General features: G+C 38.8%; 1 protein-coding gene and 1 long non-coding RNA gene across 5 annotated transcripts in view; one reads left to right on the forward strand and one right to left on the reverse strand.

The window, feature by feature from the left end:
- The window catches only part of MESR6 (misexpression suppressor of ras 6), an 841,969-nt gene that overhangs the window by 49,038 nt on the left and 775,927 nt on the right, over positions 1-17,004 (reverse strand). Inside the window, exon 8 of one of the 4 annotated variants that reach the window (XM_022083379.2) lies at positions 3,510-5,646. The exons of 2 other annotated variants lie outside the window; for them this stretch is intronic. In XM_022083379.2, the coding sequence (XP_021939071.1) occupies positions 5,589-5,646 (58 nt within the window). In that variant the 3' untranslated portion in view covers positions 3,510-5,588. Of the gene's footprint in view, positions 1-3,509; positions 5,647-7,409; positions 7,908-17,004 lie in introns of those variants that run through there. One more of the 4 variants, XM_022083396.2, reaches the window with a different exon arrangement.
- The window catches only part of LOC110839329 (uncharacterized), a 140,521-nt gene continuing 140,248 nt past the window's right edge, over positions 16,732-17,004 (forward strand). The window contains exon 1 of the long non-coding RNA XR_002546433.2: positions 16,732-17,000. This is a non-coding gene — a long non-coding RNA (uncharacterized LOC110839329). The remainder of the gene's footprint in view (positions 17,001-17,004) is intronic.

Raw genomic sequence — 17,004 nt, forward strand, 5'->3', positions numbered from 1 at the left:
GAAACACGCAGTTTTTAAAAGTTAACTGACAGCCACCTGCATACAACACTGTAATTAAATTAAACCATCGATGTTAATTAGGCCAAAAAATAATTACTTTCCTGTCAACTTTAATAATAATTCACGACATTTTCAGAGGCCTATACTCACAAACTACGGCGCTAAAATTCCCAAACTCATGAAAACAATATTAAGATTCGTTACAATATTCACATCGATATAAATTTGGGCCTTAAATTCATAATGAAAATGTAAGAAGTCGATATATTATAGTTGGATAAGATAACTAATTAATGTTCATATACAGCACATTAATTCAGCATCTGGGATTATTACAGTCATTAATTACCTAGTTAAGTCAAAACAGGCAAACATGTATGCAATATGCAGATTATATGAAAACTAATGATATAAGAGCTCATAAGGTTGAAAATAATTCTAACATAGGGTAAAGCTAAACGTTTCTCCACTGCTACAGTTGAGCACCGGAAATTCCCCACATCACTGCCTCTTCTGCTTATTGAAATTCTAGACTCAGGGCCTTCACTTGCCACACATTCAAAAAATAACCCATGGACCACAGTCGCTTACGTATTCAAGACATTATCCACCTTTTATGGAAAGCGAAGGTTCGATATCAATTTCACAACACAGCATCTCGGGTCCCTTTTCTCAGCCAAATGAATGTACATAACATGTTTCCAAAATATTCATTTTAATATTATCCTCTTATTTTCGTCTACTTTATACACTTTTTTCCCGTGTTTCAACCAGAAACCATTGGCTGACTACGTGGTTGTCGGACTGATTATTTTTGATATTTTTAAATAGCTGACTAATTCTTATACGGCTTGTTTTATTTTCATTACCGTTTTCATATAAACCCGCACTGGGCCCTATCCTGGAACAGTGAAATTTAATCCGCATCCTATAGTTTCAATAAAACCATCCCATCTACGTCTAGGCTTTCTCAAGTGGTCTGCTCCTTCACAGTTTTCGAACAAAACTCCTTTATGCTTATCTCATTTTCCTCCCGTTAAGCAGTGCTAAGCTTTAATTAGCTAACACTCTAATGCAGCATGTGTACAGTTATGAAGTTTAATCATGTAAGTCTTTCATTGCACCACAATTTTAACTACAAAATTGTGTCGTAGAAGTTCAGTAAGTGCCTCAAATAATTCTAACTACCAGTCGTTACTTAATACGCAGATATTCGTTATGTCAGTATTAACCTGTTAAAGTCGAAGGTCGGTCTTCTAAATTATTATTTTATTTAGTGTTCTGTCTGACGACAGGTCCATATGAACAGGATCCTTCCATCCTTTTCTCGGACTGGGACCTGTTCATATACGTTCTTGGCAGATGATCCAGAAGTGGTTTGCCATTGCCTTCTTCTGTGTGTGAATGGAGTAATTGTTGGGATGCCACGGAGAAACCGGGGAAGCCCCCGGAGGAAAACTCCGTGTTGCCTAGACCACGGCCTTGCCCAACACAAGTTATAAATTCGGGCACCGCCGGGAATCGAACCCGAGACCCCAGGATTACAAGGCCAGCGTTCTAACCGCTAGACCACCGTGGCACGATCTTCTAAATAGTATTTAAAAATTCAGTCCATATCTAAAAGAAAACATTTACCATTACAAAGATCAAATTGTTAACGATATTTATGTAAATAAACCTCTTTACGCTTAGAAACATAAACACATAAATAAAAAATAAAAGAGAATCTCCGATTTCTTAAGGTGGGTAATATATTTCGTTACCGCTAGACTTTAAAGGGTTAACACATGCGTACAACTGGCCACAAACGGCATACTTTTTAAGTTACTTCCGTTTATCTGTAAAGAATGTGTAATGAAACACAGTTGATACTTCATTAAACTTCTGTCTGTCTGTCTGTCCAATCTGCAGATTTTTGCTATATGTGTAACCAGCTTTGGAAACGTTTTATGAACGCTTTTCAATTTCATGTCTTCCCACTGGTAAACTGCTGTCACCGGAGTAGTTACTCATAATTAACACTGGGGCGCCCTTCGGAACGAACAGTCAGCTGAGTGCAGCGGATAAAGCAGTTCAACGGCATCTCTTTCCGAAACTGAAATCCTTCAAAACTAAAATTCGTGGCATAACTGATTAGCTGATTAACTACCTAACTGATTCCATGAAGGAGAGTCCTCGAGAATACGATAGTACATTAATTCATTAAATTTCCCATCGTTTATGAACTACGAAGGTTCACTGCCGTTTTCACAACAGCACGCTAAAGACCCCTACCCGAGCCTCGTCACACCCTTCCATTCCGTTACATTAAGATTAATTCTTAAATTATTCTTCCACCTACGTTATGGCTTTCCGATGGGTCTCTTTGCTTCAGGGTCCCCAACCAAAATTCTCTACACATTTCTTATCTGCCCATGCATGCTGTAGGCTCTGCCCACCTCAACCTCCTTGATTTGATCATATTAGTAATATTTGGAGAACAGAATAAATAATCTCTTCATTACGAAATATTCCCCAGTCTCCTGTCATTAAATCCAAATCATCTCCTCAGCAGTCTGTTTTCAAACGCCCTCATTGCACTTCCTTCCTTTAATGCGAGATAGTAAGTTTCATACCCACGAAAAATATGTAAAATTTTAGTTTTGATGAGACTAATGTTCTCACGAATATGATGATAGAGGCAGCAAGCACCTCTGAAACGTCCGTAAACATCCACCAGCCTATACGGCGTAACATCCAGAATTTATAACTTGTGTTGGGCAAGGCCGTGGTCTAGGCAACACGGATTTTTCCTCCGGGGGCTTCCCCGGTTTCTCCGTGGCATCCCAACAATTACTCCATTCACACACAGAAGAAGGCAATGGCAAACCACTTCTGGATCATCTGCCAAGAACGTATATGAACAGGTCCCAGTCCGAGAAAAGGATGAAAGGATCCTGCTCATATGGACCTGTCGTCAGACAGAACACTGAATAAAATAAAATATATTAGTCTTTACTTTTATAGATATATGAAGGAAGAAAATATATCCTGAGCTGCATACTAACAAACATTCCGCGAATTTAGCATGTTCGTAATTTGAATAAATAAAACGAGTGTTTTAATTTTACTTTCAAGAATGTCTTCATTCGTTCTTGTTGTCAGAAACTCTTATCCTTTATAATGACAAATAGCACCCAAGTACTTTCTCTCTCTTAATAAAGCTTACGAAATTATTACACATGTCAAACTGAATGAGACACTACTAATTGAAGAAAATAACCAATTACGAAACTGCGAGGGACTGCCGAAGTGAAACAGAGGGCTGAAGTTTGCAGCGTCTGACGCACTACATGAAAAACCTGGTATCATTACTGGCGCATCTACCCTGGAAAGAGTCCAGCAGACAGCGTCATTATTCTTAATAATCACTGCCGTTTCATCACGTGGAGACGTGAATTCGTAATTTTAAAGCATATGTAATAAAGAATAATCACGGATCTACAGAGTTCATAAACTTGGTTTTGAAGTATTTTTATTCGCCGACTGTTGATCCACTGAAATTCGCATTGCAGTATTATACAAGTGGTCTATTGTCTATTTTATTGGTCTGTTGATTATTTGCTGTTATGAGGTTTTCAGCCTAATGGGATAGATCAATTGTATTATGCTCTTTATTTAAGCAAAAACAAGCAATGATTTTAATTTATCATAAACAATACTTAATTTAAATTTTATGTCGTACTTAGTGAAAACAATGCAATAAAACAAAAGACTTCAATCATCCATAGACTGGTATTTACAGTGCCCAAATTTCTACAAAACGCAGCAGAACAATGTCCAAATATTAACGCCTCGCAGCTTCCGTCATTAAACCGAAATAAGTAATGGTTTTAATTCGTATATATTGTTTTGTTACACCTTCCAATAGACATGCGCTTCTAAGTACTACATTACTTTGTCAGATTTTAGATCTAACATAGCGACAAATGAGATGGTAAGATAATCATGAGTGGTCGGTAGGTAAGGATTTGGAAGGATCTGAAGTGTATCTCATGATACTATCCCAAAATTCATCAGTATATTCTGAGGAAGACCAACTAAATTTTAGTGACAACAGACGATGCTGACAAACAGAATGGACACTTTCCTCCAGAATATGTCGCACGGTATTGCAACTCGTCACAACATATGACTCCTTACACGCCTAGCACCACGACAATAATATCTTGAGATCAATCTTGTGACTTAATAGGCCTGTACCAGGGTAACAAACGTAACGACGAACCCACGCCTCGTTCAGTGACTGACGTCCTTAGCACATGGAAGCCGTATCTGCTTGCATTCATTCGAAACCACGGCACATCTAATTTAAAATTAGATTTATTTACTATTCGCTCTCAAGGAAAATTGGTTTAATTATAGGCATATCAAGTCTGTGGGGGTGTGTGACGATCTTGTGAACCAAACGAAAACTTTCTTAAGAATATCTTTGAACACTTTCTTTTATATATACATTTGAAAATCTTGCTATGTAACTCCATGGAGCAGAGTCCTTCTTGCGAAGCGAAAGGTCGCTCAACTAATCAAGAAATTCTTAGCATCTTATAGAATCCGAACGATCACAACAGTCCGCCACTGATCTCTATTCTGAACCAGACAGATGCAATCCTCAACCACAAGATCAATTTTAATATTATACTCCCGTCAATACCTAAATATTCCAAGAGATGTCTTCTCATAAGATTTTCGGACTAAAGTTAAGATGATGGGAGTATTGAAGATTAATGTCTTAGAATTTCTGCTATACGAAGAGCTACGCGTATTACTGCAGTGCTGTTTTCCATATAACTTATTTTTACTGAATTGACAGGCTTTCAGTCGGAAGATCATGACACAGGAAGTACAATTTTTTTAAATGTCTGCTTTGAATGATTCAAATACGGTGATCATACGCATATTTTAGTAAAAATAGCTGGCGAAATTCTACAAAGAATATTTAAAATATTTTATGTATGACAAGAAGCCTCACAAAACAACAACTTCACTCCAGAATTTACAGTATCAGTTCCTGTAATGGTACATGGAAACGACTGCAATTAAACAACAAAAATACTCAAGTGACGCACAAATTATAATTGTATTCTGTTGAAAAATAGTAGCTTCAGCTCCTAGGGTTCTTTGATCGTATTCCTCAAGGCACAAAATAATTCATTATACTAAGAAATGTGCACAATTTCACTTCCGGAACGGTTAAAGCTGTCGATGTTAGCAATAACATGGCGACCATGCGAAATATTTTCAAATAAATAACAGCGAATGTTTAAATGGTGCGTGTAAGGACACACTATTACGTTTTTTCGTGTTCGATTTGGAGAGATTATAAGCATTTCTGCTAACTTCCGACGCATCCTTTTGTGAGTCTGAGGATATTTCAAAGGAAAGATATGGAAACAGGACTTTATTATGTCCAGTCCGCAGGAGGTGTGCTATGACTGCAACAAGTACAGTCCTTCGCCTGCCATAAATAATAGCCGCATTACATGGAAACACGAGATCATGGTACTTCGGACAGAAGGTGTCTCTTACAAACCAGTTCGGTTGATCTTTTATCTCGATTTCAATGTAGCACCGCACATAGACCTCTTCTCAACCTGCTGTTTACAGCTGTAAAGAATTCCAGAGACAGCGTTCTATTATAAAGGTGATGTAACTTACCCTACACTACGAAATATTAACCTGTTTCAGTACGTGTTTTGACCTTTCAATATTTTTACAATCAAGTAAATCCCTAAACGAGTATTTTACTTTTAATCACAAGACATTTTTGTTTGCATAGGCCTATATTGTAAACCACAAACCTCTGATCCTAAGAAACCGTGAATAATAGGGTTTGAGGTTTTCACGGCGGTGAGTCTGAAGATGGATGTCTTTTGGGCTGTTGCACTTTGTAGTCTGGTAGAAGTTTACGGACCTTTCAGAGGTCCTTGCTGCCTCCATCATCAGGTTGATAAGCCACCAGACTACACGGCGCAACAACCCAGAAGACAACCATCTTCAAACCATGAAACTAAAAATAGGCTATACGTAGAGAGTAATGATTTATAGAACAAAGGACAGACGATGATGACATGTAAAAATAGGTGTAATAATTGCACGGAATATTTGTTTCTGTTTTACCTAATTCTCCCATTTTTAAATACGGCGTACATTTTACGAATTACAAAAAAAAAATCATTATTTTTGTCGCCAGTCAATTATAGGGCGTGTCTTAAAGGTGGACGTAACAGGAGGCTGGAGAAAATTGCATAATTAGGTGCTTAATAATTTCCACTCATCACCAAATATTATTAGTTGAAACACATCACGGAGAATGCAGAGTGATCAGAAAAGATCAGAATGCACAATCGGAAAATCAGAAGTTAGAAAACTACTCGAGAGACCTAGACGTAGAATAGGAATAATATTAAAACGAATCTTAAATAAATATGATGTGAGAGTGTTGATCTGGATTCATCTGACTGAGAACATAGTCCAGGGTGACCTTTCATGAACACAGTAACGAACTTTCGGGTCTTGCAATGGATGGGGGATTTCTTGATTACTTGACAGACTATAAGTGTCCCTATAAGGTCTCTGCTCCATGAAGGTAGTTACGCAATTGTGCCTCTATTAACGAAAGGCCGAGTCAATATTGCAATGAATGACTATTAAGAAGATTTGAGAATAGACAGTCGACTTTAAGCAATTCCTGATATCATAAGAACGAATCGCCCGCATTGTAGTGATTTTCGGTGTGCGGAGATAAAGAATATATTTTCTGCAGATGTGTATAATAATAATGACAAATTGACCCAAATACAGATGCTGTACGTATCTGAAAGTGCTCAAGTGGATATTTTGCTGGTAGCTTGTATGTGACCAATTCGAAATCCGCTCATTTTAAACACAGAAGGTTTGTTACTTTTAAAACATACACTAGACTAATAAAATTTCATTTGAAGTCTTCAGTGTACTAAAAGTAAACTGGGTGAATGACATAAATTCATTAATGTAAAGTAAGGTAAAGTAAAGTTTGTCCCACTATACGCCATGTAGGCGTTTGGGGTGAGAGGAGGTATAGCTCCTCTCTTCCTTGACCTCGGCACTAGATGGGGGTGAGTGGTCAGCATCACGCCCCGGCCGGCTTTACCCCCGGGAAAGGACCCCGGTACCCATTGTAGAGGAGGCTGGGTGGGCCCCAGAGCCGGTCTGGACGCAGAGGCTACAGGAAAAATCCTCTGCCCCCGTCGGGGATCGAACCCCGGTCGTCCAGCCCGTAGCTAGTTACTATACTGACTGAGCTACCAAAAATAAAATACTTACAGTTCATATGAAAAATCTAAAAAAAAAAAACCATTGAACTGTCTCGCATCTGAGTATCTGCACTGCGTCCTAAATAATTCGTCTAGGAATTTCTGAATGGTTTCAGACAGATGATGGATGGCAAAGCAGTTCCCTACAACATAAACTCTGCCCCAGAGAAAGACAGAGGCTCTGCTGCCCCCTATTACTGCATTCTAGCCTCTTAACTGCACTTGTGTGGACACACTCATAAAAACGGACCTTTATATCAGTATTTCAAAACGATTACTAAACCTTGGTTCCTTAATCACGGTAGGCGAGCTCCCACAAAAAAAGAAGACAAAAGTGCGGAGCGGAAATTTGAATATAAGAGTAGATGTTGAATCAACAACATACAAAAAAATGTAACGACCCCACACGCATCTGACCATCGCTTATGATCATCTAAATAGGGTTTGCCGCTATTCTTTGTCGAAACATGCATTGCAGAGGCGACCTTTGTACGATCCTCGCATGGCACACTGGGTCCCGTCCATTCTCATTGTACACACACATCGCTTGGTCCAGCTGTACGTGTATCTTACCTGGAAACATACAAACGGAAGGACGAAATTAAAGATCAGCCACGATAATTATTAGTTCGTTGATTTCGGTATATATGAGTACATAATGTAATAACGGAACAGAAAAAAGTCAGGCAGGGGTGATACCCTCAACATTCAATGCACTTTAAGAACCAGAACACTAGAGCAACAGATCTATGAGGATTGGAAAATAAACTCCATGCATTCTTAACCTTTACACAATATAAATATAAGAGGTCGGTTTTACAATTTAGGCGCTTTAGCTCCTGCTAAAGAATCCGTGGTGAAAACTGGGCGGTCCAAGAGCTGGGCTGGGTGTCATGAAGAGAAGAATCCTACCACGACCGAAAAGTGAACCCAGGTCATCTAACCTGTATCCAGTCACTTTATTAACAGAGCTTTGTGTCATAGATGGCATTTGAGTTGTTAGAGCTAAGTAGCTCACTTATCTCTTTCTATAAGGACACACTCAGTTACGCCTGTCTCGATTGATTTTAAAATACGACAGGATCTTCAACATTATTTCAGAAGATCCAGGACAACCTTTATGCTGGTTCTTAAAAACCAAAGCGAAACATAACAACAAGGAGAATAGTCCATCATAAGCTATAAGACAGTTAATATATATATATATATATATATATATATATATATATATAAGAAATATCTTCCATTTTATGAAGCCTGGATGTTCATACCGCGTTCACAAGAGCCTGACGCATGGTCCTTATCCTGTATAATGAGACAGACCAATTTACTCAATATTTCTAGTGTTAACAGCGTTGTTTGTAAAAAAGAATAATTAATTAAAACTTCAAATCCACTTACATATCAATCGAGAGTACATAATTATTTCTGGAACTTACTGCATAGTACGCTTACACTTATTGGGAGAAAAAGCTCTTGGAAGCAAGTAAAATTTATTCAGTTTCATACACGTATATCACGAAAAAACTGATCTTCGAAATAAAATGTTTTCCATTAATAAATTCAGTTAATTTAAGATCTTCCATAGCGAAAGAATATTACATGAAATTAGAGTCGAAATTAAACGACTTCATATTTGACGTCATGCCCGAAAGCATAATTTAGGGCTGAAATTAGAATAAGGCAACGTAATGTCACTTACTGTAAGTCACGGATATCAAAAGATATTATATTCTGCATCTATGATGTGGCACCACAAAACAAGTCTCTCCGCAGAAAAGATGTCATAATTCAATGTAACAGTTTCGGAGGTTCAAGACCCGGTAAACATGTCATTCCACGGCTATCAAATAACATCGGCTTTTACATATGTACTATAATTTTAGTGAACATATGAACTTACATATTCATTCATTGATTTAATCCTTAAATAATCTTGCAACCTCCTGATTCATATGCAAATAACAAGATCCATCCATGTACAGTTGCAATTTTGAAAAAAGAATCCCAAAATATAAAATATAATCAAACATGGCACATGTATTGGTGCTGGGACTCCATCTGCACACATGTGGAGACCTTAAAGACACATCACATATGACGCTCATAGGAGACAAGACTATAACAAAATGCTCGCCCTTCTAACGTTTAAATGAATGCGTAAGTACAAAGGAGACCGACCTCCTGAGTTCTGAGAGCGGCCACAGAGAGTGGACGGCGAGGAACCACGTGTAGAGAAGAGAGAGACAGAAGAGGATACAAGGATTTTTATAATTTTTTATCATTCTATTTCTTACAACTCAGAGCTGCAACCGATGGGCTTGTACAAAGAGCTACTAACTACAGGGTCACGGCCAAATATAAAACAGAAGGCAAAGCAGGGGAGGGAGGGAAAGGGTCATATGTGGTGAACCACAGCGCATGTGTGCTACATGGGTCAGCGTTGAAAATGTTTAGTGTTAAGCACAGATGGGTAACACCATGCATAAAAATGTATGCTTATAATTTAAATATTTTTTTAATTTGTGTAAATAAAAACAATACATAATTTTATGGCATGACTGAAACCACAACACTGTTAAATTATATGCCCAGGAAACCACAACAGCAACGGATGTTAATATCTGGGTTTACATGCCAGCCCATTGACGTATTATTCCAAAAAGAGTCATTCTTTCTAAATCATTCTTTACGTGAAACTGTTCTGACGCAGTGTTTCATGCAGAGAATAAGTACTGGGAAGAATGTACAATAACTAGTTTTCTCGAAATGTTCCGTCTGCACAGAAAAATCTACGGAAATTACGAACTGACAACTACATAAATCGGCCATTTATCTGAAGTGAAAAATGTCCGCTAGTTTAGATTTCAATTATCTGAAACGAAGAAAACGTAAACTCACAGGTTTCATCCTCAATATCCTATAATAAAATAATTATATATGATATTTGTAGTTATGTAAGATATTAAATATACGCTATTTCGGTAACAAATGCTCTTAAACCCTCTTGGGCAATCAATAGAGTCAAAGCAAAGATAAAAGTAACGTTTCGGCGACATGTTCTTTACCCTTCATCAGATCTAAATCATCATCATAATATTATTATTAACGATGAAAACAGTAAGCATCTGCGAAACGTCGGTCAACATCTACGCGTGTACTCTGCGCAGAATCCCGGAAGAAAATCATCTTCACACTCGCCACCGTGAGAATCTCAAATCTCACGATTCTCTAAAGGTTTGTTGCAACAGCTGATTCGTTACATAAATATTAGCCAGCACTGGACGTGGCCCATTGCCTGAAGTATATTCGATACAGATGACTTCTACGGAAATGTGCTTGATGCCTTCATCATCAGGGAGATCATCGCTAGAAGATACATCATTTACTGCAGTAAATAATACAGATGTATATGATATGAGAAAATTTACAAGAGAATAATTCTTCTATCCAGTCATTTTCAAAAGTAATTTGTCTTTCTGTTCCATCAAGGTATAATCTTAATTGTTAAAGTAATAAAGCGTTAAAGTCATCATTAGTTTAAATGATTTGGTATATCGTTAACAAAGAGTGACTGATAAATGTACAAGTATAAGCAACTGTTTGTTTCCATTAACCCTTAAAAGATGATGCTCGCAAATTGTGGGTTTATGGGCATGTGTTTGTTCGCTTACACCTCGAGAAAGAACACGTCGATTTACACCAAACATGGCTTGCTTATTTCTCGAGACCAAGGAGAGGTCTCAGGAAAAGTACCTTGGGTTCGATTCTCCCAGGCAGCTTTTCTTGTAGCTCGTAAACTAAGAACAGTGCCAAATCAGATTTTTTTTTCTGGATACGACATTACAGCAACTAAGCTCACACCCCCTAAAACAGTCCTGGGTTCGAGTAGATGTCATGCACTCGGTGCAAAGATCGCATAAAAAGTGCAATGCACATACAACACTTTTACATACACAACAAATGCGGCATATATTACAATGGCGGAAGGAGGCCACCCGAAACCTCTAGCCACCTGGGACCGGACACACAGCCGGCCAATCAAACGAAGTAACATGACCGTTGTACTCTCCCCTGCCGTCAGTGTCGAACTGGAAAGTCATTGTCAGTGACGGAATAGCACGTAGAGATATGTCGAACCTTCGGGCTACAGTAATATTTTGATTGGAAACATCGAAAAATTAGTTACTCAATTAAACTGGTTTAGAAGCAAGAATTTTCACACAGAAGTTAAGGTATTCCCCAGATGATATTACGTTTACATCTATTCAAATAATTTCTGGTTGGTGATATAACAGGCATTGAAACCCTGAGAAAGAGAGACCACTTGGGAGACGTAAGTGTAGATTGCAGGATAACATTAATACGTGTAATAAATAAAGAGGGTATAAGCTGGTTTGCTGGATTGAACTAACTCTGGAACATGATCTAGTCGTAGTGCTGTGTGAATTGCGGTAATGGGCTTTCTTACTGCACGGCTTACTTCTACCAAACTACACGGCGCAACATACCCGAAGACAGTCGTCTTCATACTCGCCACCCTGAGAACCTCAAACTTCACCTTTCAACACCTAGTATGGAAACATGGACGAGCCCAGTCAGGACAGCTGGGCCCCAAATTTCGCAACAAATCAGTAGGAATCAATCCTGAAACACTATTTTCCAACCGATCAAGTAACCCAGGTCGTTCCGAAAACAGCCAGACGACTCGCCAGAGTTCGCTTGCTGCTCAGGGTCTGATGTCCAGAGATTAAAAATATACACCTGGAAAAGTAGACCTAATATCTGATCCATTCTGAGGGTCACGGAATCCTGTCTTTAATTGCGCCCCAGGTAAAACTAGTCCCGCACTGGTGATCTACGAAAGAACGTTATCCGCACACCCCATTATAAGATAGATGGGTATTGTCCACACAATAAAAACACAAGCAGTCCGCATCGCTCATTGTCAACAACAGTGTCCCCTACACCCGTCCATCTGCTTGTAGATGCCGCGTGTCAGTCATCCTACGCCAGAGAAAAAAACACACGGTCACGGATATCAACCCTTTCCATGCTAATGTTAAAAATATTAATTTTGTTTGTATATTTCCATCTTATGCACAAACACACATATGGAAGGTGAAGTTTATCTGTCTGAATATCATCTTAGGAAGCAGTGAAAATTTTTGATAAAATTTGGTAATGAAATATGTCCGCGAATATAATTTTCTTAGTACTGAGTCAATACAAGTTTACTTGAAACAATATATCAAAGACAGATCTCGTTAAGATCTACAACGTTTTAGATCTGAGGTTCTCACGGCGATGAAGGCGTCGATATTGGTCTTCTGGGTTGTTGTGGGCTTACATGTAGATACCAACGTTTCGAGGGTTACAACCCAGAAGACAACATCGACATCTAAAGCATTTATCTGACACGTTTTACATATGAGGATTACTGTACAAAATAGGGCAACATTATTTTACTCACAGGGACTGCAGAATTAATTAGAGAGGAAGATATGGTGATCTCTGGCGAAATGGATGACACCAAAAAATTCCTGAATTCACGAAGAAGAACCACAAAAAATGTCTTGGCTGAAATTTTAGCGAAGACCTTTCCACTTGGCAATCCGACGCACTATTTTCCCAGAATAATAATATTACTATTATTACATTATTCCACAAAAGTATAAAAACAGGTTTTAAAAATTAATCGCAATTGAACGAATTGAATTCAAACAACAGATCGCATGTGTTATTTTCATTACAGAACGATATATTGATGAGTATTACGAAAGGAAAAGGTTTAATTTGTAGACTTTTTTCCTAAAGGAATTTTGGAAAAGCTTACAGTAGGGCTTGAACCGTGATCCATCGAACGTAACCCTTAACATATTACGAACTATTTTTCTCGAGCATATAATTCCGTACTTTCATATTTTGTGCATTATTAATGTTTTACTTCAATACCTTTTGCTTAATTATACGTTCTCCATTGGGCTACATGTATAATTAACGTCTTTGCGTTCGTATTCATGTGGATATGTCCTCAAATATGTGTACACATACACGCAAGTCTAAATTACTTCGCCATATTTTGCATTTAAAAATTAACGCACATAAATGATGGGGATGAAAGTACTGTGCCATATGCCACTTATCGTTTGTAGACATTGCGTACCCAACCAAGTGGCGGTAGAAGGGGGAAGGGGACTTCGACCAGTGACCCCTCTCTTTCCAAACGGACGCAGCTTCACTCTCGGGGTCCAGCTTCTTTGCATATTTACACATACGCACCCAAGGGTTTCATTGTTTAAATGCACTGTATATATATGCCATAGACTAAGAGGCGGGGTAAATGGCATATGAGAAAAAAATTATTAACTAAAGGGTTGGAAGCAAGATTTAAAAATGTGGACACATACGGCCTCGATCAAAGTAAATGCAACACTTTTTCTTCATGATACAATGAATCAGGCCGGGTTAAGCTGGTGGCTTTTCGCCACGGCATCGCGTCCTCAGGTGGCGGATGTACGAGACGACCACCGGCTTTGCGGCACAAGATCCCAGACTCGGACAGTATCTTTGGAACGACCAAAGAAAGTGCATATAGAATGTAGGTTGAAAAATATGAATGGACACGAACACTTAGGCGATAAATTTTTAATAGTTGCACATAAATTAATTTTGTTGCCCACCAGATTTATATTTCTTTCCTATAAACAGAACTTATACTAAGTGCAAGGGCCTGGTCATAGAAGAATCATGTTTCCAACAGTCAGACGCGTAAGAATAAGGCTGGCCGACCCTAACTTTAGATGTGCTACAGGATTTGAAGAAATTGATAGCGACTTTCTATTTTCAAAGAAGTATTATATTACGTTGTTCAACAGAAATTCTCCTTCGACTGTTGAGGTTTTCACGGCGGCGAGTATGAAGATGGCTGTCTTCTGGGTTGTTGCGCCGTGTAGTCTGATAGAAGTTTACCGACGTTTCAGAGGTCCTTGCTACATCCATCATCAAGGATCTGATTGTGGAGGCAGCAGACCTCTGAACCATCTATAAACTTCTACCAGATTCCACAGCGCTTCAGCCCAGAAGACAGCCATCTTCCGGAATTGAATTGTTGCATATATTATCCCCAACCCTGTAGTGAGACGCGTCATGTTCATACGTACACGCACACTGAGCAAAAGACCGCATCGGTGCGTACAAAGCAAAATAAAAATTCTTGCTTGTTAAAACTGGTTCCTTTTCTTTACAATAAGAAAAAAACTGGACACACATCAAATAAGGCAATGAAGAGAGGATTTCTTTCTTTTTTTATATTTGTCAACAGAGCCAGTTGCGCATTTTCATTGTGCACACACACACTCTTGCGTCTTCTATTCCATCCACGTATGAAGAGCTTTGAGCAATATCGGCATATAGTTCTGTATGGCTTCCTACAAATTAACAGTTTTAGATAATCTCACTGATGTTGAGGCAGTAAGCTCCTCTCTCTACCAGACTAGACGGTGCTACATACCACAAGACAGTCGTTATCATAATTTTAACATTGCGCATAAAACTATTGGGCAGGATCCAATTCTTGTTTCGTACTCTGTTCTGGAGACCATGACAAACAACAGCTAAATAAGTTATGTTAACAAAGAGATTCATGTTATTATATGGGCGTAATTACTTCGAGATTTTGTATTTCCTTTGACCTTTGTTTGTCCTTAATGGTTTTTTGAATAATTTTAAACAAAACTAAACGTTTAAACACCAAGGTAGAAACTGAAGTTGCGAGAATTATACAATTACTTAAGCAATCGCCAGAACATAAGCGAAAAAAGCCGGTAAATCGTCCTGATGATGGAGACAGCAAGGACCTCTGAAACGTCGGTGAACTTCTACCAAACTACACGTCGCAACAACCCAGAATACGGCCATCTTTAGACTCACCGCAGTGATAACCTCTAATCTCACATATTTCGTATAGGTTATAATAGCGTGATTTAGCGTCATCAGTAGCTCCTCGAACATGTTACTTCAGTTCCGCAGAAAGTAATTCATCAGTCTGCTGGGAATATTAATTTTTCTCTACCCCAGGGAAATTAAATGATATCATCGTTATGCAGATAGCCAGCAAACCTCCCCCAACCCCCACCACAATTCAACCAACATATAATAATTCTGGCACGACGTTAGTCACGAAGTAATTATCACTAAAATACCCATAGACATATACAAACTGACGAATGAAGACGACAGTAAGGTGTATATGAAACATCGCCTCTCATTTTTAACCACTAAAGGTCAGCATCACGCTGCAGCAGCTTTGCCCCAGGGAAATAAACCCCGGTGCCCATTGGCTAGGATGGTACATGGATCCCAGAATCGGTCTTAAAGCAGTGGCAAGGGGAAAATCCAATCCTTGCACGAATCCAATACTGGTCGTTGAGCTCGTAATTAGCCACTTGACTGACAACAATCTCAGCTCATGCACACACAAATGCAGATAAAATGAACGCAAATCCAAATAACAGATATTCTTGCTTGTCTATGGGCCAAAATACAGCTCTTTTTGTGAGATTATCTTATCGCCTATTATTTCTCACGTAAATAACAAATATACCGAAGGACATGATGAAGAGATTCATGCATCAAACTTTGTTAGTATCATCAATATGTAAGACATGATAACAAACGTACAAAATTATTTCGTCAAACCTCAACAGAAGAAGGTGTAATGCCTTGAAGCCACTACTGTCTCCTTAAGAATCCTTACCTACTATCTGTGCATGTTCTTCTTAGTCTCATTATGCAATAATATCAGTCTTCTAAACAGCGTCGTTTAATAACTCAATTAGTCCAGGCTCAAGCAATAATCGAACCTGCGGTTCCAGCGTAAAGCCTTAAGCGTCGCTAATTACAGTGGTCATTACCCTAAGGCGTCAAAGTAGTTCCAGTCTGACCTGTTGTCAAATTGGATTTCATGTCTAACACAAGGCAAGATGGGATTTGTAAGATTTGAGGTTTTCACAGCGGTGAGGATGAAGATTTCTGTCTTCTGGCTTGTTGCGCCGTGTAGTCTGGTAGATCACGGTCTGGAAAAGAGCTTCGTATTCTGAAGACGGAAGACAATTTTATGTTCAAAGCATTTCATCCACCCTGAGCAAACGTGAAATGGCAGCATCGAGACAATTGAAAACTGATTCTCGTATACATAAACGTGTTGTTTAGAGAACTCAGTTTGTGCCAAATGACGTTTTGAAAGAAAAGCCAAATCGATAACTGTAATGCAGTGAACAAACTGCATCGACGAAACAAGAGCGGACGGACGCTGGCCCGGGGAGAGGGGGCACGGGCGTCAGAAGATTATAGATCTGTTTTGTCCCCAACTTGAATTACGTATGGGTATGTACGAAGCATCATAGTGGGCTGCAATGTGTGAGAAATGGAACAGAAGATGCGGTGTAAAGGTGTAGTGAAAGAAGATGGAAGCAGAGAGGAGTGAATGTCCATCAGGGAACCAGAAAGAGAGAATTAAGAGGGAAAAAAACTATAGAACTAAAATGAAGGGTGGAGAAGGAGGACAAGGGAGCATATGTGCATGTACTAGCATGTGAGCTGTGGACTCTGTACCCATATGCAGTTGTGGGATACGGCGTGCGAGGACCGGATGACCATCACGCTGTAA

Source organism: Zootermopsis nevadensis, unplaced genomic scaffold, assembly GCF_977971745.1.
Source record: "Zootermopsis nevadensis isolate Lab colony 2312 unplaced genomic scaffold, Znev_1.0 Znev_ptg000017l, whole genome shotgun sequence".
NCBI lineage: Eukaryota > Metazoa > Arthropoda > Insecta > Blattodea > Termopsidae > Zootermopsis > Zootermopsis nevadensis.